Source organism: Diceros bicornis, unplaced genomic scaffold, assembly GCF_020826845.1.
Source record: "Diceros bicornis minor isolate mBicDic1 unplaced genomic scaffold, mDicBic1.mat.cur scaffold_73_ctg1, whole genome shotgun sequence".
NCBI classification, from domain to species: Eukaryota; Metazoa; Chordata; class Mammalia; order Perissodactyla; family Rhinocerotidae; genus Diceros; species Diceros bicornis.
In genome coordinates, this window is record NW_026691615.1 from 1,440,694 (window position 1) to 1,467,161 (window position 26,468).

The following is a 26,468-nucleotide window of genomic DNA, read 5'->3' on the forward strand; positions in this document are numbered from 1 at the left end:
ACAATCAGATTCACAGGAGGGGACCACGAATCTTGGTACCTTGGGAGCAAGAGCCATGAGCACAGCAAAGCTGGAAAGGTGGAAGCACTTGCATTTGGTGTAAGAGTCGTTGCTGCCCGCATGAGAGCAGCCCTCCGTCGACCAGCTGCCCCCCTCCTCTGATCCTTCCCAGTAGACACAGAAATATTTCGTTCTTGCCCCACCAGGCTGGAAAGAGAATAGCATAAAAATGTGTCTCTGGTTTTATCATTTCAGCTTCATAGGTTAGTCACAGATGCACTGGGTTGGAAACTGGATTGGGAAAAATCTCATCATCTGGAACAATCGTGGGGAAGAGTTCCATACCACCACGTCTGCTGTGGGGTTTATTCTTCATTCATTCTGCCCTTCTCTGGTCACCTCAGAGCCCCTGGAATTGACCCTTATGAACCTATTCACCTGGGATCCTTGTCATTGGTGGAACCAATGAGAAGAACTAGTGAGAGAACATTGGATGAGAGGAGAAGGGGTCAGGTATTTCTTCCAGACTCCTTTTCTGCTCCAAGCTCTCTCTACCTCCAGCAGGGCAATCCCTCTTCCATGCCTCCAGCTCTCCTAGGCTCAATACTGTTCATCCCTCCATTCCCTTTTTGGCTCCAATGTGATAATAGCTTTCCTTGGTGGCAGTCTCTGGCTGCGGCCACATTCCTTGTCAGTTCTCTTTACTCTGAATGATCAGAGTCGAATTCAGTTCCCTCCCAGGACCCTGACAACACACCCCTTTAAGGTCATGCATAGAGGACAAGCCCTGGGTTTCACTCACCTGAGTATGTTGGAAGGTCAGGAATACAGGTTCAGACAGAGAAATCTTTTCTTTCACACCAATGGTGCCACTCACGATACGAGAGTTCAGTTTCACTTCCTTTGCCCCTCTTCTATCACTAAAAAAGGATCCATTCAGAATATCCCCAAGAGATCGATAAGTGATAAACGCAACTGCACCCCTATCTGAGAAAATGGGAGAGAAATCATTTTATTTATTTACTTATTTAATTTTTTGTTTATTGCAGTAACGTTGGTTTATAACATTGTATAAATTTCAGGTGTACAGTACTTGGATGGGAGAAATCATTTTAGATGGTGTCCATAGTTTAAGGAACGGTACACTAAAGAGTCTTGTGTGAGTCATAAGGCAAACATAATGTATAGACAAAATCGCCATTGGAAATCCCTTAAATTGCCCAATCAATGCATTACATGTGGTTTAGGGTGCAGCATTTTGTGTATGTAATATATATTATAATGCACCACACATTATAAAGGATATATATGCAACATATCCCATCGATGTGTTGCAAAAATACATATAAGCCCTGAGACATCAAAATCAGAGTCATGTGGCAAGATGGTGTCCTCAGAAGGTGGAACTGAGGTGAAAGGAGGAGACCACACATTCTCGTTTTCCATCTCAAGCTTGCTCTGGGTTATCTACTTTAGTAGGAGCCATTCGATTTAATTCATTCAGTCATTCTCCTTCCTTCCCTCCCTCTCCCTCTCTCTCTCTCTCTGCCTCTGTCTCTGTCTCTCTTTCTCCCTCCTGTCCTTTTCCCCTCCCCTTTTGATGCAAGAATAGTTTAATTCACAGAAGTTAAATGCACATATATTGCTCTGTAGCATGACGCAGTGTTTCCTAAATTGCCATTATGTGCTCATGTGCTACCATTCCAGTTTTAGCCAAAGCCACTTACCACCTGTATTATTACTTACTCTGTTTAAAAAATCAACTCATTTTTATCTTTTTACCTCTCTTACCTCCATTCTATAGCTCACAGTAAGGAGTGAAAATTAATCAGTAGCCGGAAATTTTCTGGAGGAAATACAGCAGGTATTTCACTCTCTCAAGGTGACTGGGTCTTTCTTTTTGAGAAATTATTCATGCATTCATTCATTTATTCATCAAATATTTATTGAGCATCTACTGTGTGCCAGATAGTGTTCTAGGCATTGGGGTGCAGCAGTGAACAAAACAGGCAGAGTCCCTGCCATCAGAGAGCTGACATAATGAGAAAGATGGACAACAAACAAACAAATAAATTAGAAAAATATTACATAACGTGGATGCTATGCAGAGACTTAAATAAGGTGATGGAATAAAGCAGGGGTGGCAGGCTCTGGCCGGAGGGTCAAATCCAGCCTACCACCCATTCTTGTAAATAAAGTTTTATTGGCACACAGTCATGCGTCTTCATTTACATATTGCCTGTGGCTGCTTTCCCACTACAATATCAGAGTTAAGTAGTTATAACAAAGATAATCTAGCCCCCAAAGTCAAAAATGTTTACTATCTGATCCTTTTACAGAAAAAGTTTGCCAACTTGTGGGATAGAGGAAGACTGGATGACTATTTTAACTAGGATGATCATAAAATGCTTCCCAAGGGAAGGAGTATTTGATGCAACATTCATCTGCCACTGTTGAGTGTTACCTTTTCAGACCATCACATGGAAACAGGGCACACGTCAGCCTGTCCCTTTTAAGGAAGCATGTCAAGAAATTCTTGTTTGAACCTCAGCGTGTGTCACAAAGTACACACAAATTGTATCCCCAAAATTGCCTGGTTGTGATCAAGGCAGATCTTTTAACTTCACCATATATAATCCCCCTGCTTTGAAAACTCGGTGAGTCCTCCCGTCTTGGACAGTCACCTAGAAATGAGATGACAGTGCCTAGAATTTGGAGGTCAAGAAAATCCATTTGAGGGGCTGGCCCCATGGCATAGCGGTTAAGTGCACGTGCTCCACTGCTGGCAGCCCAGGTTGGATCCCAGGCGCGCACTGACGTACTGCTTGTCAGGCCGTGCTGTGGCGGCGTCCCACATAGAGTGGAGGAAGATGGGCACAGATGTTAGCTCAGGGCCAGTCTTCCTCAACAAAAAGAGGAGGATTGGCATGTATGTTAGCTTGGAGCTGATCTTCCTCACAAAAATTTAAAAAAATAAAGAAAATCCATCTGAGGCACAGTACCTCTTGTGGTTCCTTTGAAAGCATCAGCGCAGTCAATATCCATTGTGTTATTTCCAGCTTCCAGAAGAGTCTTCTCACTTGTCTCATTGCACATCTTGGTTTCATAGACTGGAAATATTAAGAAAGTGAGTCCTATTTTGTTCACTTCTCATGGCTAAGAAACTTGTTGAAGAACTCCCTTCTTTGAAAGACCTGTTACTGGTGATTTCACTTTCTGCGTGCAAGGTAGACCAGATGGCACTCCCCTCCACATTTCTGGCTGGTCTGGATGAAATGGTCAAAATGGCCTAAGCAATACGCACTGGCCACGCAATCCAGGGGAAGAGAGGAGATGGCCATGTTTCCCAGAGTGGAACTAGGGTGGGCAAGCTTAGCCTATACCATAGAATATCTAAAGGGCAAAAAAATTTTAAATAATGTGTACTGGAGTACCTGATGAAGAGGGGAGCTTAATTTTTTAAGTAGGAGAAGCTAAGCATTTAAAAGTTTTCCAAGGAAACTGTTTGCACCTGGGAGCAGATCTTCTGCTTTTGGAAAGAATCCCGTGAGTGAACTCTCTCCATGCCATATAAACATATAAACACATGGTCTGATGAAAGATCACCCTCATAAAATTTTTTGGTCATAAGGAAAATGTTCAGTGTTTCTTACCTACATCAAACGTAGAATTTTCATGCTTTCCTGGAGAAGCAAAACTCCCATTCCATATGGTTAATTCCACGCTTTGAAGTAGTCGGGTAGCCTGTTTTGCAATGTACTCTTTGCTTCCATTTTTCCTCAGAATTTCCTTTCAAAGAAGTAAATCTAATTAGGTAGATTCTTACTGAACCTTAAGAAAGCAGGAATATACATAAGTGTGGTTGGGTGAGCCCAGAAGGCAGTGGGTATTTATGAAGGCACTACTTGACTCTGTGCTATCAACCTGATATGTGTGTTCTCATTTATCACACACAGCCCTGTGAAGGGTGTATCATTATCTCCATGGTATTTACGAGAACATGAAGGCTTAAAGGATGAGATGTCTGAAACCTATGAAGAGTGACTCATGGAGGAAGACAGGGAATGGGAAGCGATGAGAGGGGTGGAATGAGGCTCTAGATGCTTCCTGCACGTCTTTGAATGACAGCTGAGGCATTTAAACCCTTTACCAGGGCTTCTCAATCCCTGTTGATATTGAGACCAGGTAATGGTTGTGGGAAGCTGTCCTGGGCATTGTAGGATGTTTAGCAGCATCCCTGGTCTCTACCCACTAGATGTCACTAGCACTCTGGTTGTGACAACCAAAAACATCCCCAGACATTGCCAGATGTCCCCTGGGACAGAGGACAAAATCGTTCCTGCGTGAAAACTGCTATATCCTAAAAGTCATAGGGAACCATAGTAGTATTTGAGCAGGAGAATGACATGGTAAGACCAACTGGCTGTTTCTCAAACCTAGGCTTCACCTTAATCACCCACATGTCCACCGATGGTGTCTTCTTACTGGAGTTCTCTGAGAAAGAAAAGAAGCTGTTAAATGGAGTATAGGAGGTAACACACCCTGGCTCCCATCCATTCTTCCAATCATCCTTAAGTTGGGTCTTTCCTCGATGCTTTCACATCCTATCCTAATACCCCTCTAAGAAGTCCCAAATGTCTTCTACAGTAGAAATGTAAAATGGAATTAGAATGGAGCCTCCAGTTCAATAATTCAGTCAATAGTATTTATTGAGCATCTACTAAAAGCCAGTCACAATGCTAAATCTTATGGATATAGGTTGATAAAGACACAAGGGGTATTCCCTTGCGGGTTGTGCAGTCTTGCAGGAAAGTCACTAAGCGAATAATGACAAATAATTAAGTGATTGCAAGGGTCTAACATGTTTTAATAAATAGGATGAGATGACTTGGAAGTATAAAGAAGAGCAACCCCGCACATCAGGGGTGCAGAGAAGGCTTCCTGAAGGAATAGGTGTTAATTGAGTTCATAATATATAAGCAGTAATAATACCTACACAATCTATAAAGTGCCTTCATACATACTATCTCTTTTAAAGTGACACAGAAGATTCTAGAACAGAGTTATGAAGAATAATAGCTAATATTTATTGAGCCTTCGTAGGTACCTAGCACTGCACTAAATAGTCTACCTGCCTTAATAATCATCAGTTAGGTGTATTCATTCCCTGGGGCTGCTGTAACAAAGTACCACAAACTGGGTGCCTTAAAACAACAGAAATTTATTCTCTTGTGATTCTGGAGGCTAAAAGTCCAAAATCAAGGTTTCAGCAGGACTGTGGTCTTTCTGAAGACTCTAGGGAAGATCCTCCTTTTCTTCTTCTAGCTTCTGGTAGTTGCCAGCAATCTTTGATATTCCTTGGTTTATGACAGCATAACTCCAATCTATACTTCTGTTTTTACACGTCCCTCTGTGTGTGTGTCTCTATGTCCAAATTTCCCTCTTCTTATGAGGACACTAGTCATCTTGGTTTTAGGGCCCATCATAATCTAGTATGACCTCATCTTGATTTAATTATATATGCAAAGATCCTATTTCCAAATACAATGACATTCATAGGTTCCATGAGTGGACATGAATTTAGAGGGATGAGTATATGAGGTAAGAAAGTTTCTAAAATGACTCTCAATGATCCCTACCTCACATCCCTTTATTCACACCCTTGTGTAAACTCCTGCCCTTGACTTGTCACTTCTGAGATTAGATTACAGAGGACTATGTCTTCTGTTTCGTTCAAACTCTCTTTCCAGCTATTCTCATGGGCTGGCTATAATAAAGCAAGCTAGAGAGGCTGACATATTGAGAACTGAGGGCAGCTTCTCATCAACCACCAGAGAGGAACTGAGACCTTGAGTCCAACAGCTTTCAAAGAACTGAATCTTGCCAGCAGCTGTGTGAGTGAGCTTGGAAGCAGATCTGCCCTCAGATGAGCCCTCAGATGAGACTTCAGCTCTGGCCAACACTTTGATTATAGTCGTGAGAAGCCCTGAAGCAGGGGACCAAGGTAAGCCATGCCCCAATTCCTGGCCTACATAGACTGTGAGACAATAAATATATTGTTTTATGCCACTAAATTTGGGATAATTTGTTATGCAGCAACACACAACCGTACAGTAGAGGCTATTATTATTCCCAACTACAGATGAGGCATATAGAAGTTAGATCATTACTCAAAAGTTAGGTGGTAAGTGGTAGAGCCAGAAATTAAATCCAATATGTCTAACCCCAAACCTGGAATTATACTGGGGATGAGCAAATAAGTAAATACTGTATATTGGATAGTGAGAACCGGGTTTCTCAGTTTTGGGGAAAGAAGTTACAAATAAGGAAGGAGGGAAGGTTAGATCAAGCCCTTGTGTTGGACTGGAATCAGAGGTATCAGTATGAACTCATGAGTTTTAGTATATAGACAGACAGACAGACAGACAGATAGATAGATAGATAGACAAATATAATTAGATAGATAGATATAGAAATTGAATTTAAAGTGAATGAGAGAGGAACAAGTATAGAAGTCCAGTAGAAAATTAGAAATGTCATTTTCGAAGCCCAGGAAAGAGATCCAGGTGGAGATATAAATTTGTAAGGCATCTACATAGAGATGGTGATTGATACCACGAGCTTGAATGAGATCTCCTGGGAGAAGATTACAAAGGGAAACAATGGATTGAAGGGTGAGGACCAGGACAGATCTCTAAAATCTTACTCTGGACTGAAATTGGTGGAACTCTCAAAGGCTCCCCCTCATTGTAGAAAGAGTATTTGGAGGTTCTTACCATAACAGTCTGAATAATTCCATTTAGTGAAAGCAGCCAACCAGTTGAAGATAGGGTAATTTGGGACACAGCTGCAGTAGTAACTTCCAATTATATTTATGCAGTATGATATCTGCTTGCACTTTGCCAGTCCAGTCTTACACTCATCAATATCTGTGAATCAAGAGAAAATATCATTGTTTGTTCTCATAGAACTAAACCATTTTCCCTTGCCTGTGCAATCTCTACTACCCAACATTGTTCATAAATGTACCCCAAACAACACCTCCTGTTCTTGGATAAGATGTCTCAACATTATAAGGATGATAGTTCTCCTTAAGTTAACTTATAAATCCAATACAACGCCAATAAAAATATCCACACATATGTTATGAAGTGAGACAAGTTGATACCATCATGCAAGAATATCCAGAAAAACTACAAGGCGGGAACTAGCTTTTCCAGACATGAAAACATACTATAAAGCCTCAATAAAAGAGTGAAGTGCTGGTGCATGAATAGGTAAATAGACTAATGGAATAGACTAAAAGTCCAGAGATAGACCCAGGTACATATGGAGCTTTAGAATATGATAACGGTGGTATGTCAGATCACTGAAGTAAGGATGGAGGTTTTAAATGCTTGAATCACACAGTTTATTAAATCAATTTAAAACACACAGTAGCAAAGGGAAAGAGGTAGGACAAATGAACACAGTTACGCATCACTTAACGACGGGGATACATTCTGAGAAATGTGTCGTCAGATGATTTTGTCATTGTGCAAACATCGTAGAGTGTACTTGCATAAACCTAGATAGTATAGTCTACTACACACCTAGGCTCTATGGTACTAATCTTATGCCACCCCCGTCGTATATGCGATCTGTCATTGACTGAAATATCGTTATGCAATGCATGATTGTATAATCTTAGGAAAGCGTGCAAGGGAGATGAATGGACCACACTACTTATATCCTGGGTTATGCAATGTTCATATATTCTGCCTCTGCCGGCCACATGAGCTTTGGCCACTGGTGGACTAGAGTTGAGGTTCAAGCAAAGGAAGCCACAGACAGAAGGTGTCCTGAGCTGATGACTCACACTTATTCTCTCTGTTGGAAGGACACAAGACAAGTACACATGTCCAATAGCTGTAGCTTGCTTATTAGTCTGCGTAACACCTATAGGTTTTATGTGGGTTATGGGTTTAGGTGTTTTGGGCAGAGGATATATGAGCCAGAATAGTTATCACCATGAGTGACTGAATTAAAACCTCAAAAACATTAAGTGCTCTTGTATATCTTGTAGATAGTGTATATCTTGGGCATTAAATGCCTCTTCTATACCTAATTTGCCAGGAATATTTAGTACCTAGGTGTCTCGTGTATATTTATTGTTTCATGAATATTAACATTGGCCTTTCCATTCCTTTCTATCTACATTTAACTCACACATGCTCTACCTACTGTTTACATTTAATACATCTTATGAGTTTCATGTTTCATTTGTTTTTTTACTTTTCTTCTGCAGCAGAACTGAATGTTCTCAAACAATATGACAAATGCACATTACACCTTTGCACATGTTTCCCTTCTCTAGAGTGCCCTTCTTCCTGCCCAGGATGGATTTTTTAATAAGATATAATGAGACCTGCACCTCACCATTCTCAAGAATAAACTACATGAACCAGAGATCTAAATGTAAACGTGGAACCATACAATTACTAGAATTAAACATAGAGAAATTCTTCTTTAATTTCAATGTAGGGGAAGGCATTTTAATGATGACTTAAGACCCTTGATAAACTTATCTACATTAAAAACAATTTGTTTAATCGCATGGCTAAAAAATATATAAGCAAAGTCCAAAGGCAATTGACAAACAGGGAGAAAATATTTGCAACGTATACTGTAGACAAAGGACTAACATCTCTAATATGTAAAGAACTCAAAAATTGAGAGACAAAGAAACAAAAGCTCAGTAGAAAAATAGGGTAAGACATGAACAGATAATTCACAAATAATTATCACATAAATCATGGTCTTCTAATATAAAATGTTCAGTGATATTGATGGTGGTGATGGTTGCACAACGTGAATGTATTTAATACTACTGAAAGATACATCTAAAAATGGTTAAAATGGTAAACTGTATCTTATGTATGTTTTTCCACAATAACATAAAATATATCCTAAATGGTCTACTGTTTTTTGCTTCACCTTGTGAATTTACACGACAACTCCATCAATCAGATATCCAGTTTCACCAATCAGATATTCAGGAGTGGTATTTCCCATTAGTATTCAAATTGACTGTTAGAATTTGTGGAAATGAGAAAGGATTTTGGCTGGAAGACATGGGAGTAGTGAAAAGTGAAACTGGAAAACTAAGCTGGAGCCAGATCATGGAAGATATTGAGTGTCAAGATATTAATTCCTTCATTTGTTCTCTTGGTGAACTCATTTTTATTTGGCATCTGCCATGCGACATTGTTCCCCGTCCTAGGCATACAACAATAAACAAATCAGATATGACCCTTGCCCTTGTGGAATTTTCAAACAAACAAACAAACAAAAAACACCAGTGCTTGAGACTTCAAGAAGCTAGGGTCCTGGGAACTCTATCTCCCTCTAAAGAAAAACCAAACCAGTATCAGGGATCATCAAGCCAGGATTAGGATGAAAGTAGAGGGGGGACAAGGGCTAGGGACTTCTCTAAGGACATTGAAGCAGCCCTGACATTTTTCATCTTGTAATATTATTCCATCATTGCAGCACCAGAACCCCTATGTAACACAATGTTTGGGGATTAGAAAGATGCCCCTGACACCTTCCAAACTCCAAAATGAGTGTGGATTGCTTCCCTACCTTCACATTCCTCAGAGGACTCGATGAAGTATCTCCTCCCAGACTTGGAATGAAATCCATCATTACAAGCACAGTGGGTGCTGTTGTAGCAGCTGGCATTTTCAGGGCATTGAGGACAGAAAGCTGCAGGGAGCACAGGATCCATTCATTCATATGCTTCATTCATTCATTCAAGAAATATTCATTGAGCATCTAGATGTTGTGGTTGGAAGTGTCTTCTTGGGAAGAGCTCTGTTGACATCCTTTTTGCACGCATCTCACTGCTGAACACAGATGCTCACAGTTCTCCACCCATATCCCACCTCTGCCACCAAAACCACTTTCGCCTGGCAGAACTTCCAACTGTCAGCAGTGTGCTTCTTTACTGAGGGCTTTCTCTGGCCACCAGAGGCCTCTTTATTCACCACATGGGAGGTTAGCAATGGCTTCTCCCCCCGGGAGCAGCTCCCTCAATCAATGACTGGTAAGAGTCAGTATATTAAAAAACCCAGCTTCCTTATTATCAAAAATAGAGAGTAACAAGTGTTGGTAGGATGTAGAGAAATTGTCACCCTAATCCACTGCTGGTAGGAGAGTAAAATGGTGCAGCTGTTGTGGAAAACCGTGTGGCAATTCCTAAAAAAATTTTTAAATTACAATTACTATATGATCCAGCAATTCCACTCCTGGTATATATCCCAAAGGAGGGAGAGCAAGATCTTGAAGAGATAGTTGTATACCCATGTTCACAGCAGCACTATTCACAATAGCCAAAAAGTGGAAGCAAGTCAAGTGTCCATTGGTAGATGAATGGATAAACAAAATGTGGTCCATCCATAAATGGAATATTATTGAGCTTTAAAAAGGAAGGAAATTCCAACACATGCTACAACATGGATGAACCGGGAGGACATTATGGTAAGTAAATAAGCCCATCACAAAAGGACAACTACTGTGTGATTCCACTTACATGAGGTACTTGGAGTAGTCAGATTCATAGAGACAGAAATTAGAATGGTAGTTTTCAGGGGTTGGTGGGAGAGGGAATGAGGAATTATGGATTAATGGGTACACAGTTTCAGTTTTGCAAGAGGAAAAATGTTCTGTGGATGTTGGTGATGATGGTTGCACAACAACGTGAATGTACTTCATGCCACTGACTATACTCTTAAAAATGGTTAAAATAGTAAATTTTATGATATATATATCTTTTAACACCATTTAAAAATAAACCAATAAGAAGAAAACTTCTTCCTTACCCGTTGTGGGGAATAACTCTGAGGTGCATGCTTCTTCTGATGTCCGACAGTCTCCAGGGGATCAAGCTCTGGTTACTCACATGTAACTTGCTTGATAAGGGACCCTGTATTGGCTACTCACCTCCCCATCTGACTCCCCCCTCCCAGCTAGTGCTTCCTGGGATCAAATCCCAGATAAATGACTTGCTTTCAAGTCCTTATCTCAGGGTGTGCTTCTGGGAGGACCCAACCCAAGACATGGGGAAAAGGCACAACTATCTCCAGCATGACTTGGGACACAGCTTTTTGGGAAACACATGACAGAGTCCAACGTCCACCAGCTGTGTGTCCTTGAGCCAGATACTTCTCTAGAGAGCCATTGGTCAAGTGGGGATAATGTCAGGACCTTCTTTGCAGGAATGTCATGAAGATTGAATGAGGTGGCATGTGCAATTTGGTTAGCACTGTGCCTGGTGCAATGCAAGAGATAAAGAAATGGGGTGATAGTGAAGAAGGGAGAATAGTCCTTGGGAGCTCCAAGGAGTAGGCAGAAGGCAGCAGGGACTTAGTGTTCTCTTCCTTGGAAAGGGCTCTGGAGGCAGTTTCGAGGTCCCAATTTCCATTCCCCAGGTCCTTGGCAATGAGAAGACTCACCTCCAGAATTCTTTGCATCCGATCCTGACAGAGCCAGCAGGACACTGAGACCTGGAACAGAAAGAGAAAGGGACAGTTCAGATGGGGGATGCCCTGGGGCTCTGCTTGGCTGAAATCTAGGTGAGTTAGGGAGTTTGTCTCCTACTACCCAGTCATATGTGTGCTAGCTTCATTGTAGATTCTTCCAGGCAGGCTATAAACCTGAGGGTCATGGGAGGGCATTATATACTACCGGAGCATGAGAAGTACATCTGATTGCAGCTGTAAGAGTTTCTGCACTCAATTCTAATGTGTGTGTGGGTGGGTTCCCACACCACCAAGCAATTCTCAGACATCAGTTGGATGTTCTATAATCCAACTCAATTCTGACACTATCTACCTAGAGATAACATCAGATTCCACAGGTTATGGAGAGAAGTCAAGGTGGTGGCATAGGAAGACTCTGAACTCATCTCCTCCCTCGGACACAGCCAATTTACAACTACTCTTGGAAAAAGTACCCCTGCGAGAGAACTGAAAACTGGATAAGAGGAACTCCTGCAACAAACGACCATCCTAATTGAAGTGGAAGAGGCATAAATTCCCTTCTGGAGAGAAAAAACACCGCCTTCACAAGCCGCAGCACTTCACGGCTGCCTGGGAGCAACACAAGGTACGCAGCCTTCCCTGGAGGAGTGGGGGACCAGAGTAGGGGACCTGAGCCAGCGAGCATGCCCACTATAGGCATTTTTTGGACCCAGCACAACTGAGCCAAATGGCATAATATCTGACTTTGCTCAGTACTAACAACACTGGGGAGTACCCCCAGAAAAGCTGGGTCACAAGGAAATTAAAGCTGGCTCTTAAAGGTCCCATACACAAATTCACCCATCTTGGAAAGCAACCTAAAATCACCAGAAAGAAAGATGCACAGTCCTTTGGTGAAAAGAGACTCACCTGATAGGCTCTGAGTGCATCTCAGTGAGAGGTGACATCTGTCCGGGGACTGGGACATTGGTGCCAGCCATTGTTGTAGCCTGGTGTGGGCGTGCTGACACAGATGCCATTGGAGTTCTCCCTGAGGCCTGCTAGCCCAGGGTCTGCCCCACCCACTAGAGCACCGATTTACTCCAGCTCAGCCAGGGACTGGCCCCACCCAACAGCAAGTCCTTGGGCAAATTGTGGGCCTGCATAGGTTGATGACTGGATTCTCCGCAGCCTGGCAAATGGCTCCACCTATGTGGGGCAGGGCATGTACAAGGAGCTGGTGGAGAGCGTGGGGCATTGGTGGAGTGTGTGGGGCTCCTGCCTTGGAGAGACTGGGTCCACTTCAGGTAGCTGAGGTGCACACGTGAGGCAGGAGTGCATTGAATGTGTGTGTGGACGTGAGGGTGGCAGGGCTTGTCAGCTGCAGGAGACTTGTGCTTCTCAAAAACCCACATAGCTGATTGGCCCTACCTTCCAAAGCCTGAAACATCTTGGTGCTCCCATGCCTGAGGCCAGCCCCACCCAGCTGCAATTCTCAGAGAGCTAAGAGCTTTATAGGCTGGAGGCTTATAGCAATTGTATGCCCCTGAGCCTAACAACCAGCCACACTGGGAGCCACACATTCCTGCAGCAGGAATGTGCTATTAGACCTTGCAGCCAACTGTGCTGGGGCTCCCCACACCTGATAAAGAGACTGAAGGGCCCACAACAACTACACACAGCTGAGCATTACAACCAACCAACCAGGGGACAGCTCAGCCTCCCTGGGCACCTATGGGAAGATCAACCCTGCCACAACAGAAGGCCACACATAGCTCACAGATGGATCACTTCTGGAACATTTGGAACTGGTGACGAAAGGGAAGCACACTGCTGGGCCTCATAAGGCATCACTTATATAAAGTCACCTCTCCAAGATCAGATGACATAGCTGACCTACCTAATACTTAGACACAAGCACAGGCAAAGAGGCAAAATCAGGAGGCAAAAGAATATGTTCCAAGTAAGGGAACAGGACAAAATCCCAGAAAAAGGAACTACATGAAACAGAAATGAGCAACCTACCCAACAGAGAATTCAAAAAAAGAGTGTTAAGTATACTCACTGATCTTGGGAGAAGAACAGATGAACTCAGTGAGAATTTCAACAAAGAAATGTAAGATATAAATAAGAACCAATCAGAAATGAAGACTACAATACTGGAAATGAAAAATTCACCAGAGGGACTCAAAAGCAGGGTAGAGGATACAGAAGAACGGATCTGTGAGCTGGATGAAAGACTAGAAGAAATCACCCAAACTGAACAGATAAAAGAAAAAAGAATTAAAAAGAGCGAAGACAGTCTAAGGGACTTCTGGGACAACATCAAGCACACTAACATCCGTGTTATAGGTGTCCCGGAAGGAGAAGAGTGAGACAAAGGGGCAGAGAATCTATCTGAAGAAATAATAGCTGAAAAATTCGCTAACCTAAAGAAGGAAACAGACACCCAGGTTCAGGAAGCACAGAGAGCACCAAGCAAGATAAACCCAAGGATACCCACACCAAGACACATCATAATCAAAATGTCCAGAATTAAAGATAAAGAGAGAATCCTAAAAGCCACAAGAGAAAGACAATAAGTTACATACAAAGGAAACCCCATAAGGCTATCAGCTGACTTCTCAGCAGAAACCCTACAGGCTAGAAGAGAGTGGCATGATATATTTAAAGTGCTAAAAGGAAAAACCTACAGCCAAGAATACTCTACCCAGCAAGGTTATCATTCAAAATGGAAGGAGAGATAAAAAGTTTCTCAGACAAGCAAAAATTAAAGGAGTTTGTCACCAAGAAACCAGTTCTATAGGAAATGCAAAAGGGACTTACCTAAGGGGGAAAGAGAAGACCACAAATAGGAAAACTTATCTATTTCCATGATAAGAGGGTAACAGATAAAAATGAACAAAAAAGAGGTTAGATATGATATCCAAAACATAAAATATGGGAGGAGGGGAGTTAAAGAGTAGAGCTTTCAGATAGAGGTCAAACTAAAGAGACCATCAACTTAATATAGATTGCTGTGTACGTAGGTTACTGTATATGAACACCATGGTAATCACAAACCAGAAACCTATAATAAATACACAAAAAAACTAAGAGAAAGGAACCCAAACATAATACTAAAGAAAGCCATCAAACCACAAGGGAAGAGAGCAAGTGAAGAAGAAAGGAGCAGAGAAGAACTACTAAAACACCGAGAAAAAAAAAGTAAAAAAATGGCAGTAAGTACATACTTATCAATAGCTACTTTCAACATTAATGGACTAAATGCTCCAATTACTGGACAAAAAAACAAGACCCATATATATGCTGAATACAAGAGACACACTTCAGACCTAAAGACACTCACAAACTGAAAGTAAAGGGATGGAAAAAGATACTCCAAGCTAATGGCAATGTAAAGAAAGCTGAGGTAGCAATACTTATACCAAACAAAATAGACTTTAAAACAAAAACTGTAAAAAGAGACAAAGAAGGGCACTACATAATGATCAAGGGAACAATCCAACAAGAGGACATAACACTGATAAATATCTATGCACTCAATGCAGGAGCACCTAAATATATAAAGCAATTATTAACAGACATAAAAAGAGAAATAGACAGTAACACAATAATAGTAGGGGACTTTAACATTCCACTTACACCAATAGATAGATCACCCAAACAGAAGATCAATAAGGAAACATTGGCCTTAAATGACACACTAGAACAGATGGACCTAGTAGATATATACAGAACATTCCATCCAAAAACCAAAGAATACACATTCTTTTCAAATGCACATGGAAAAGTCTCCAGGATTGATCACACATTAGGTGACAAAACAAGTCTCAATAAATTTAAGAAGATTGAAATAACACCAAGCATCTTTTCTGGACTGCAACAGTATGAAACTAGAAATCAACTATAGGAAGAAAATCAGAAAAGCCACAAATATGTGGAGATTAAACAAAATGCTACTGAACAACGATTGGGTCAATAAAGAAATCAAAGGAGAAATCAAAAAATACCTGGAGACAAATGAAAATGAAAATACAACATGCCAGAATTTATGGGATACAGCAAAAGCAGTTCTAAGAGGGAAGTTTATAGCAATGCAGGCCTATCTCAACAAACAAGAAAAATCTCAAATAAGTAATCTAACAATGCACCTAAAGGATTGGAAAAAGAAGAAAAAACAAAGTCCAAAATCAGTAGAAGAAGGGAAATAATAAAAATCAGGGCAGAAATAAATGGAGACTAAAAAAAAAAAATAGAAAAAATTAATAAAACCAAGAGCTGGTTCTTTGAAAAGATAAAGAAAATTGACAAAACTTTAGCTAGACTCACCAAAAAAAAAAAAAAAAAAGAGAGAGAGAGAAGGCTCAAATAAATAAAATCAGAAATGAAAGAGGAGAAATTACAACACACACCTCTGAAATACAAAAGATTATAAGAGAATACTATGAAAAGCTATATGTCAACAAATTGGATAATCTAGAAGAAATGGACAAATTCTTAGAATCATACAACCTTCTGAAACTGAATCAAGAAGAAATAGAGAATTTGAATAGACCAGTCACCAGTAAGGAGATCAAAACAGTAATCAAAAACCTCCCCAAAAATAAAAGTCCAGGACCAGACGGCTTCCCTGCTGAATTCTACCAAACATTCGAAGAAGACGTAGTACCTATCCTTCTCAAACTCTTCCAAAAAATTGAAGAGGAGGGGAAGCTCCCTAACCCATTCTACGAAGCCAACATTACCCTGATACCAAAACCAGACAAGGACAACACACAAAAAAAGAAAATTACAGGCCAATATCACTGATGAATATCTATGCAAAACTCCTCAACAAAAATACTAGCAAATCGCACATAACAATACATTAAAAAGATTATACACCATGATCAGGTGGGATTTATTCCAGGGATGCAAGGATGGTTCAACATTCGCAAATCAATCAACGTGATACACCACATTAATAAAATGAAGAATAAAAATCACATGATCATCTCAACAGATGCAGAGAAAGCATTTGACAAGATACAGCATCCATTTATGATAAAAACTCTGAAGAAAATGGGGATAGAAGGAAAATACCTCAACATAATAAAGGCCATATATGACAAACCCACAGCTAATATCATCCTCAATGGTGAAAAACTGAAAGCTATCCCTCTAAGAACAGGAACCAGACAAGGATGCCCACTCTCACCACTCCTGTTTAACATAGTATTGGAAGTCCTAGCCAGAGCAATCAGGCAAGAAAAAGAAATAAAAGGGATCCAAATTGGAAAGGAAGAAGTGAAACTATCATTATTTGCAGATGACATGATTTTATATACAGAAAACCCTAAAGAATCCATCAAAAAATTTTAGAAGTAATAAATGAATATGGTAAAGTTGCAGGATACAAAATCAACATACAAAAATCAGTTGCATTTCTATATACCAACAACGAAGCAGCAGAAAGAGAAATTAAGAATACAATCACAGGGCCGGCCCCGTGGCTTAGCGGTTAAGTGCGCGCGCTCTGCTGCTGGCAGCCCAGGTTCGAAACCCCGGGCGAGCACCGACACACTGCTTCTCCAGCCATGCTGAGGCCGCGTCCCACATACAGCAACTAGAAGGATGTGCAACTATGACATACAACTATCTACTGGGGCTTTGGGGGGAAAATAAATAAATAAATAAAATCTTAAAAAAAAAAGAATACAATCACATTTACAATTGCAACAAAAATAATAAAATACCTAGGAATAAACTTAACCAAAGAGATGAAAGATCTGTACACTGAAAACTATAACAGATTGTTGAAAGAAATTCAAGAAGACACAAAGAAATGGAAAGATATTCCATGCTCTTGGATTGGAAGAATTAACATAGTTAAGATGTCCATGCTTCCTAAAGCAATCTATAGATTCAGTACAATCCCTGCCAAAGTTCCAAAAACATTTTTCACAGAAATAGAACAAAGAATCCTGAAATTTATATGGAACAACAAAAGACACTGAATAGCTAAAGGAATCCTGAGAAAAAAGAACAAAGCTGGAGGTATCACACTCCCTGATTTCAAAATATACTACAAAGCTATAGTAACCAAAACAGCATGGTACTGGCACAGAAACAGACACAGAGATAAATGGAACAGAATTGAAAGCCCAGAAATAAACCCACACATCTATGGATAGCTGAATTTCGACAAAGGAGCCAAGAACATAAAATGGAGAAAGGAAAGTCTCTTCAACAAGTGGTGTTGGGAAAATTGGACAGCCACATGCAAAAAACTGAAGGTAGACCATTATCACACACAAAAATTAACTCAAAGTGGGTTAAAGACTTGAATGTAAGACCTGAAACCATGAAACTTCTAGAAGAAAACATAGGAAATACGTTCTTTGACTTCACTGTCAGCAACATATTTTCAAGCATCATGTCTGACCAGGCAAGAGAAATAGTAGAAAAAATAAACAAATGGGACTACATCAAACTGAAAAGCTTCTGCTTTTCAGGAAGGAAACCATCAACAAAACAAAAAGACAACCTAACAGTTGGGAGACGATATTTGCAAACCATGTATCTGATGAGGGGTTAATCTCCAAAATATATAAAGAACTCATACATCTCAACAACAGAAAAACTAACAACCCAATTAAAAAATGGGAAAAATACCTGAACAGACATTTCTCCAAAGAAGATATACAGATGGCCAACAGGCACATGAAAAGATGTTCAACATCATTAACTATCAGGGAAATGCAAATCAAAACTACAACGAGATATCACCTCACGCCCGTCAGAATGGCTATAATTAACAAGACAGGAAACAACAAGTGTTGGAGAGGATGTGAAGAGAAGAGAACTGTCATATGCTGCTGGTGGGAGTGCAAACTGGTGCAGCCACTATGGAAAACAGTATGAAGATTCCTCAAAAAATTAAGGATAGAACTACCATAGACCTACCCAGCATTCCACTGCTGGGTATTTATCCAAAGAACATGAAAACACCAATGCATAAAGATACATGCACCCCTGTGTTCATTGCAGCATTATTCACAATAGCCAAGACTTGGAAGCAACCTAAGTGCCCACCAAAGGATGAATGGATGAAGAAGATGTGGTATATATACACAATGGAATATTACTCAGCCATAAGAAATGATGAAATCCAGTCATTTGTGACAACGTGGATGGACCTTGAGGGTATTATGCAAAGCGAAATAAGTCAGAGGGAGAAAGTCAAATACCGTACTATCTCACTCATAAGTAGAAGAACAATAACAAACAAAACAGGTAGAGACAGAGATTAGATTGGTGGTTACGAGAGGGGAGGAGGGGAGGGAGGAGGGCGAAAGGGATGGTTAGGCACACATGTGCGGTGATGGATTGTAATTAGTATTTGGGTGGTGAACGTGATGTAATCAATGCAGAAATAGAAGGATAATGATGTACACCTGAAATTTATACAATGTTACAAACCGATGTTACCGCAATAAACAAATGAATTAACAACAAAAAAAGAAATAAATAATTGCTCAACACCTCCAAAAAAAAAACAAAAAAAAGATTCCACAGGTTAATGGATCGGTCCCACAAGACCTACCCCACCCCCACTTCAAATGCCAATTGCAAGTCAAGGTTGTCACCTGGGCTTCTGACTGATCAGCTGTAGATTGGAGGTTCCAATGACCCCCTCCTTGGGTTTGATTAATTTGCTAGAGCAACTCACAGAACTCAGAGAAACAATTTACTTACTAGGTCACTGGTTTTTATAAAAAGGATATAAATCAGGAACAGCCAGATGGAAACGATGTGTAGAGCCAGATATGGGAAAGAGTGCGGAGCTTCCCTACTCTCTCCAGGAGCACCACTCTCCCCAAATCCCCACATGTTCACCAACCCAGAAACTCTGAGAATCTTGTCTTGTTGAGTTTTTATGGAGGCTTTATTACAGTATACGATTGATTAAATCATTGGCCATTGGTGATTGAACTTCATCTCCAACCCCTCTCCCCTCCTTGGATGTAAGGGTGTGGGACTGAAAATTCCAACCCTCTAATCACATGGTTGGCTCCACTGGCAACCAGCTGCCACCCTTAGGTGATCTTGGGGCTTTCCAAAAGTCACCTCATTAAGATAACAAGATACAACTTTATCACTCTCATCACGGGACATTCCAAGGTTTTTGGGAGCTCTGTGCCAGAAACAAGGATGAAGACCAAATATATATTTCTTATTATAAATCACAACATAGCAGGCTGTATGTCCCAATTTCTGAAAATCCAGCAGCTCATAAAACTTTTTCTTCAAGTCTAGAACGAAAAGGCCAAATCTGCAACCTTCTTTCTATGTTCTATGGTCTGTTTCTACCCGTCCAGATCTCTAACCCCACACTGTCCAATAGAAACATAATGTGAGCTGCATATGTCCTTTAAATTTTTTCTAGTAACCACATTTTTAAAAGTCAAAGAGAAACAGGTAAAATTAATTTCACGAATATACTTTATTTAACCCAGTATAGCCAAGATGTCATCATTTCAACACGCAATAGATATAAAACAAATTATTCATAAAGTGAAACTGGGGGTCAACTTGCTTTAACTGTACTCAGTTGTCTGTTTGCAAAAGTGGTTAGACAATGCATTACTAAAACCCACTCTATAGATAACATCTCTAACGCTTGAATCAGCTGGTTATGGGTGCCTAAGTTTTTCAGGAACTGACAGTTAACTCTTTGTCAAGTTCAGGCTGGTTAAGACCACTGATTCATCAACTGGGGCTGCACAGATGACCGATATGTGACCCTCTGGCATCAAGTAACTGAAAACTCCACCCTTAGATCATGGTAATGCCGCCATTTTGTGAACATGCATTCTAGGAAGAGCCATGAAGCTTGACTGCCCTTGCACAGATCAATTACCTCACTTCTCCTCACCTCCCATCATCTACTCCCACACTTCTAACCGACCTGCTCCTTTATCTTATAAATATCTTTAATCCCCATTTTGAGAGGAGGTGGACTTGAGATTGGTTCTCCCATCTCCTCACTTAGCTGCCTTGTGAATTAAACCCTTTCTCTGCTGCAAACTCGTCATCTTGGTGATTGGCATAATCATGCAGTGGGCAGAACAAACCTGATTTAGTAACAAAAGTATTTTACCTTCTTTTCTTAATGTGTTAAGTCTTTGAAATCCCGTATGCATTTTGCATGTACAGCGGATCTGCATTCAGACTGGTCTCATTTCTAGTGCTCAGTAGCCACAAGTGGCTGGTGGCTATGGTACTGGACAACACAGGTATAACCTCTTAAGAACCAGTGCTTTGTCTGGAGTAAGAGGAGATCTGAATAGCACAGACCATAAGAATCCTGGTAGTCCACGTACTGTGCTAAATTTGGAATGGATACAGATGTTTTGAGGATGATTCATTTTGAAGATGATCTAAAATGTCTACCATATCATTATACAGAAGCTTTAATTAAAGTTGGTTGTGAACTCAGAAATGCAGAAAACCTTTCCACATATTTCCTAACATCACTCCCTCAAAGTAAGATAGGCTGGAAAGACCAGACACTTGAAAAATGGATTTTTCCCATATCCCTTTCACAGCAAGCGGGTTGTGTTGGAATCCTTTGCTAAATTCCAGAGGCATCTGCTTTGATAGCTAACATCAGCCCCAGATGGTTTAAGTATGACAAATATAATCTAGGTAATTTGGATTTGTATCATATGGAAGGGGGATGAATAGGGAATCTGCCCATGGCCCATTTGGATTATCACAGGACAAAACAAGTCCCCTGGACAAGACAAGGTCAACATCTGTTTTTCCTACCTCCTCTACAATATTTACGATGCTCCACATCATGGATACTGAGAAAACCATTATATTTAAGTATCCGTAATATTAGGCTAAATCACATGATGTGGCCATTTTTGCAAGTCAAAAACGCTCAAGCATCAGCAAATCCAGAACCACTGCCTGTTCTTGTATGATCCACGAGCTAAGCATGGTTTTTACACTTTTCAAATGGTGAAAAAAATCAGAAGAAAAGGAATATTTCATGGCATGTGTAAATTATATGAAATTCATATATCTATGTCTATAAATCAAGTGTCATTGGAACACAGTAATTTCCTTCAGGTCATGTAAGGTCTGTGACCACTTTTTCACTGCAACATAGAGTTGAGAAGTTAAGGCAGAGACCAAATGGTCCACAAAGCTGAGAATAGTTATTGTCTGGCCTATTCCAAAAAAGCTCGTCCACCCTTGACATAGGGTATTGGATATCACACGCTTGCTTATAAGATCTCCTTACAAATCTAGACTTAAACTCTATATGAATACTCCTATGTTTTTTTAAAAATTACCTTGAAGATCCTAAATCCCAGAGCAGAAGGGTGGATAAATCCAGGTCACTGTAGCATTATAAGCTACAATATTCCAAGCATGGACCCTCTTGGCAGTCAATCAGTGTAGCGGATGATTGAAGTGTCCCTTACCCTACTTTGAGTGGGTTCTACGCATCAGATAACTTACTGCATCTCTCAGTAAGTGGGTATTTTTCTGTTGCCCATGGGGGGCAGACCAGAAATATTTGGGAGTTACACTAGGAATGACTGTCATGTAGTGAGGGATGCAGACTAGAGAATAAATAGCCCAGACTCCTTGCCCATATAAGGCACGTTAGGTACTGCTTCTTGGAGGGTGCCCTGCAGAATTCACTGTCAGTTACCCACAGCAGTAACCCCTCATTAACACACCCTTCATTCACTCTTCTCCTTTCCCTCTCTGACACACTACTCCCTCCCTTGTGCTTCCTGGGATCCCCTCCCAAACAAACTACTTACTTCCAAGTCTTTGTTTCAGTTCTGCTTTTGGCGAGACCAACCAAGAGACTCATTATGAGGGTTTCTAGTAGGACAGGCACACACAGTAACTTCTGGAGACAGTGCCAAATTTGGAAGAGTAACCAAAGCTAGGATACCAGGGTCAAGGGGAGAAGAGATGGGAATTCTTGTTCCACTCACCTGAGAGCAGGGGCAGGCACTTGCTTCCCATAACACTGAGATTCCAGAACAACAATCTGAGAAATGTTCTCAAGAAAGACGTGGCAAGAGTTCCTGGAATGAATAAACCCCATGAATATCAATTTCTGATGGTCACAGAGTTTAGAAGCCAGGTGTCCGGTGGTTATCAAAACCCTTTCATTTCTGCCCATCTTTTGACCCAACAATTTCACTTCTAGGAAATTATCCCAAGGAAAGGATCTTGCAAGGATGATCACAGCAGAGTTGCTTATAGGAAGCAAGCTTACCATCCAACAATGGGAAACAAAGAGGCATCTGATGGAATATCCTGGTGGAACTGAAAATCCTGGTCTATTGCAATCAGCCAGATCTAGAATGTGGAAAATACCACAGGACAAACTATTCAGTTTCTTGATTCCCTCCCCCCCCAAAAAAAAAACCTTAAGGGGTAAAATACACATAGAGGACCTAGATTAAAAGAGACTTAGAAACATATCAACCAATTGAAATGTCTTACAGGATCCCAAATCAAACAATTTTTTAAAGGTTACAAGGCTGGAGAGGCGATGACATTAAAGAATGACTGTTCAAGACATTTCTCCAAAGAAGATATACAGATGGCTAACAGACACACGAAAAGATGTTCAAAATCATTAACTATCAGGGAAATGCAAATCAAAACTACAATGAGGTATCACCTCACGCCTGTCAGAACGGCTATAATTAACAAGACAAGAAACAACATGTGTTGGAGACGATGTGGCGAGAAGGAACTCTCATACACTGCTGGTGGGGGTGCAAACTGGTGCAGCCACTATGGAAAACAGTATGGAGATTCCTCAAAAAACCAAGGCTAGAACTACCATAGGATCCAGCTATTCCACTGCTGGGTATTTATCCAAAGAACTTGAAAACACCAATGCATAAAGATACATGCACCCCTGTGTTCATTGCAGCGTTATTCACAATAGCCAAGACTTGGAAGCAACCTAAGTGCCCATCAAGGGACGAATGGATAAAGAAGATGTGGTATATATACACAATGGAATACTACTAGCCATAAGAAACGATGAAATCCAGCCATTTGTGACAACATGGATGGACATTGAGGGTATTATGCAAAGTGAAATAAGTCAGAGGGAGAAGGTCAAATACCGTATGATTTCCTTCATTAAGTAGTAGATAATAACAACAATAAACAAACACATAGAGACAGAGATTGGATTCGTGGTTACCAGAGGGGACGGAGGGGTGGGTGGAGGGTGAAAGGGATAATTCGGCACATGTGTGTGGTGATGGGTTGTAATTGGTATTTGAGTGGTGAACATGATGTAATCTATGCCGAAATAGAAGTATAATGATGTACACCTGAAATTTATACAATGTTATAAACCAATGTTACTGCAATAAACAAAAATTAAAAAAAAAAAAGAATTACTGTTCAAATATGATCATTCACTCTTAGTTTCCTCCCATGTCAACTCAGACAGCTGCTCTAAAGGATGCTATAGGTATGATAAAATGGCTATGTTTAAAAGAGTCCTCATATTTTGGAAATACATACTAAAATTTTTTCACGTGAAATAATGTGATGAGTCGAATATATGTCAAGATAATTGGGGAGATGGAGTGGTTTAAGGCAGGAAGTGAGAGTGAAGATGAAACAAGACTGGCTAAGAGTTGGTCATTTTTAAAGCTGGGTGAAGGGTCTGTGGGGTAAATCCCCATGCAACAAGATACACTGTAAAACATCACACAATCCCCAACCCTGTGGCACATCCCTCTTAGGTAATAGTCTGGCTCTCAGAGACCCAAAAGCTTAGCTAAAATAAAGAAACAATAAGGATGGGATCCTTATGAGCGATCTCACTCATAAATAGAAGATAAAAACAACAACTAACAATCACATAGAGACAGTGATTGGATTGGTGGTTACCAGAGGGGAAGGGGGGAGGGAGGAGGGTGAAAAGCATGATTAGGCACATGTGTGTGGTGATGGATGGTAATTAGTCTTTGGGTGGTGAACACAATATAACCTACACATAGATTGAAATATAATGATGTACGCCTGGTTATAAACCAACGTCACTGCAATAAAAAATAAAAAAATAAAACAAAATAAAAAATAATAATAAAAAATAAAAGCAAGGGCTCCCAACTTAAATAAACAGAATGGGACTTCTGTTTTAATTGGTATGTAGAAGCTTCCAAAAGTCTTCAAAATTCCAAAATAGCTTCATTGAAAGACTTGTTGCAAAAGGCGAATAAAAAAATTAAAGATATAGGAGGTACCTAAAACCAACCCAAAAACCCCAATAAAACTAATGTAACTCCTACAGCTTCCTTCTAACCTCCTTTATATGTGTACTCATTCTAGTAATCATCTGTCTAAATTGTCTTTACACAACTGTAAACAAAAGTCCACCAAGTTAATGACTTTACAGACACCCCTATATCTATCCTTGAAGGAGGACCCCCATCTGGGCCCCTCCTAAAGTTGATGGTACTCTGAGGGATTTTCTGGTAAACTGCTATGTTATTCTCTTAAACAGTCAAGGAAAATTAAATTTAAAATTAACAAAAGCCCTTGCCAAATTCTGGTAAATACCAGAGCTACAGATGGGATACTGGAAAACTGGCAGAAGCTAGCTGAGGATGAAAATTCATACTGGAGTCTGCTCTCCCAGGTCTCTGTCTGTAGCACCCAGCAGAAAAAGGAAAATAAAATATCTTTTTCACTCTCTGTTGGGATGCCTCTTGAGTTAAAGTGGTTGCTCAATACTGCCGGAAATATTTACATTTTGTCTCAGCTAAAAACTACAAAGTAGCTCTGTGGTCAGAAATTGGCCAAATGGCAGACCCTGGTAGAATGTTTTTAAGCCTTCTCCCTTAAGCTAAAATAAAACAATGTAACCAGAGGGAAAGAAAAGCCTTCTAAAGCCCTTGCAAAAGCATTTATGGGTAGATCAACCTATGACACCACTGAAGTTGCAACACAATTCTTTGAGGAATTGAAAGCAAGGGCCGTTATCTTACAAATCTTTGCAAAACTAGAAATGCAGCTCTAAAAGCAGTTCAAAGTTCACCTATTCCTTTTTACCAATCCCCAAACCTATCTTGTTTATCCAAAAAGGCTTGTAACTTGCATTCTTTCCCTGTGCCTTTGAGTGGTACCTGATTCACAGCAGTAATTTTGAAACAAAAGCTGTAAGATCTCTGTTTACGTTGGTCTGTATGTTTATGTTGTCTATACATAAGTGTTATTTATATGCGGTATTTTTGTACCCCTGGAAGGTATTGCTAAAATTAATTTGTAAAAGAGCTCTATTTAATTGGCTTAAAGAAAATTAAGCACTTATAGAAATCAAATTCTCAGGAATGTAGTAGAAACTAACTCAAATGAATTTCAGGTTCATATGATCTGGGAAAATATTCTCTATTAAAGCTAATTTAGGGCCAGCCCTATGGCTTAGCGGTTAAGTGCATGGGCTCCGCTACTGACGGCCCGGGTTCGGATCCCGGGCACACACCAACATACTGCTTCTCCAGCCATGCTGAGGCTGTGTCCCACATACAGCAACTAGAAGGATGTGCAACTATGACATACAACTATCTACTGGGGCTTTGAGGAAAAAAAAAAAGGAGGAGGATTGGCTATGGATATTAGCTCAGAGCCGGTCTTCCTCAGCAAAAAGAGGAGGATTAGCAAGGATGTTAGCTCAGGGCTGATCTTCCTCACAATAAATAAATAAATAAAGCTAATTTAAATTTGTTGGTTTAATTAAAATTGACATATCTTTAGAGTTATCAGCATTAAATATAATTGTTTTGTTCTACCTAGGCTTACTAAAGGTCAAACGAGTTCATGTCATTTCTTATAAAATTTGTCAGCAAGCAAAATAGCTTGGGTTGATGGCTGACTTTGTCTAATGTCTCACAAAGTTTTTGTGGGTAC

The 26,468-nt window shown here is 40.4% G+C and overlaps 1 protein-coding gene across 1 annotated transcript in view; it reads right to left on the bottom strand.

Moving 5' to 3' along the window:
* Window positions 1-26,468, bottom strand: part of LOC131403619 (adhesion G protein-coupled receptor E4-like) — a 51,356-nt gene that overhangs the window by 12,729 nt on the left and 12,159 nt on the right. The window contains exons 2-10 of the mRNA XM_058538052.1: window positions 22,514-22,606; window positions 11,496-11,546; window positions 9,625-9,747; window positions 6,777-6,929; window positions 4,448-4,494; window positions 3,654-3,789; window positions 3,003-3,110; window positions 803-987; window positions 40-207 (exon numbers count right to left, since the gene is read on the bottom strand). Of these exons, the coding sequence (XP_058394035.1) occupies window positions 40-207; window positions 803-987; window positions 3,003-3,110; window positions 3,654-3,789; window positions 4,448-4,494; window positions 6,777-6,929; window positions 9,625-9,747; window positions 11,496-11,546; window positions 22,514-22,606 (1,064 nt within the window). The remainder of the gene's footprint in view (window positions 1-39; window positions 208-802; window positions 988-3,002; window positions 3,111-3,653; window positions 3,790-4,447; window positions 4,495-6,776; window positions 6,930-9,624; window positions 9,748-11,495; window positions 11,547-22,513; window positions 22,607-26,468) is intronic.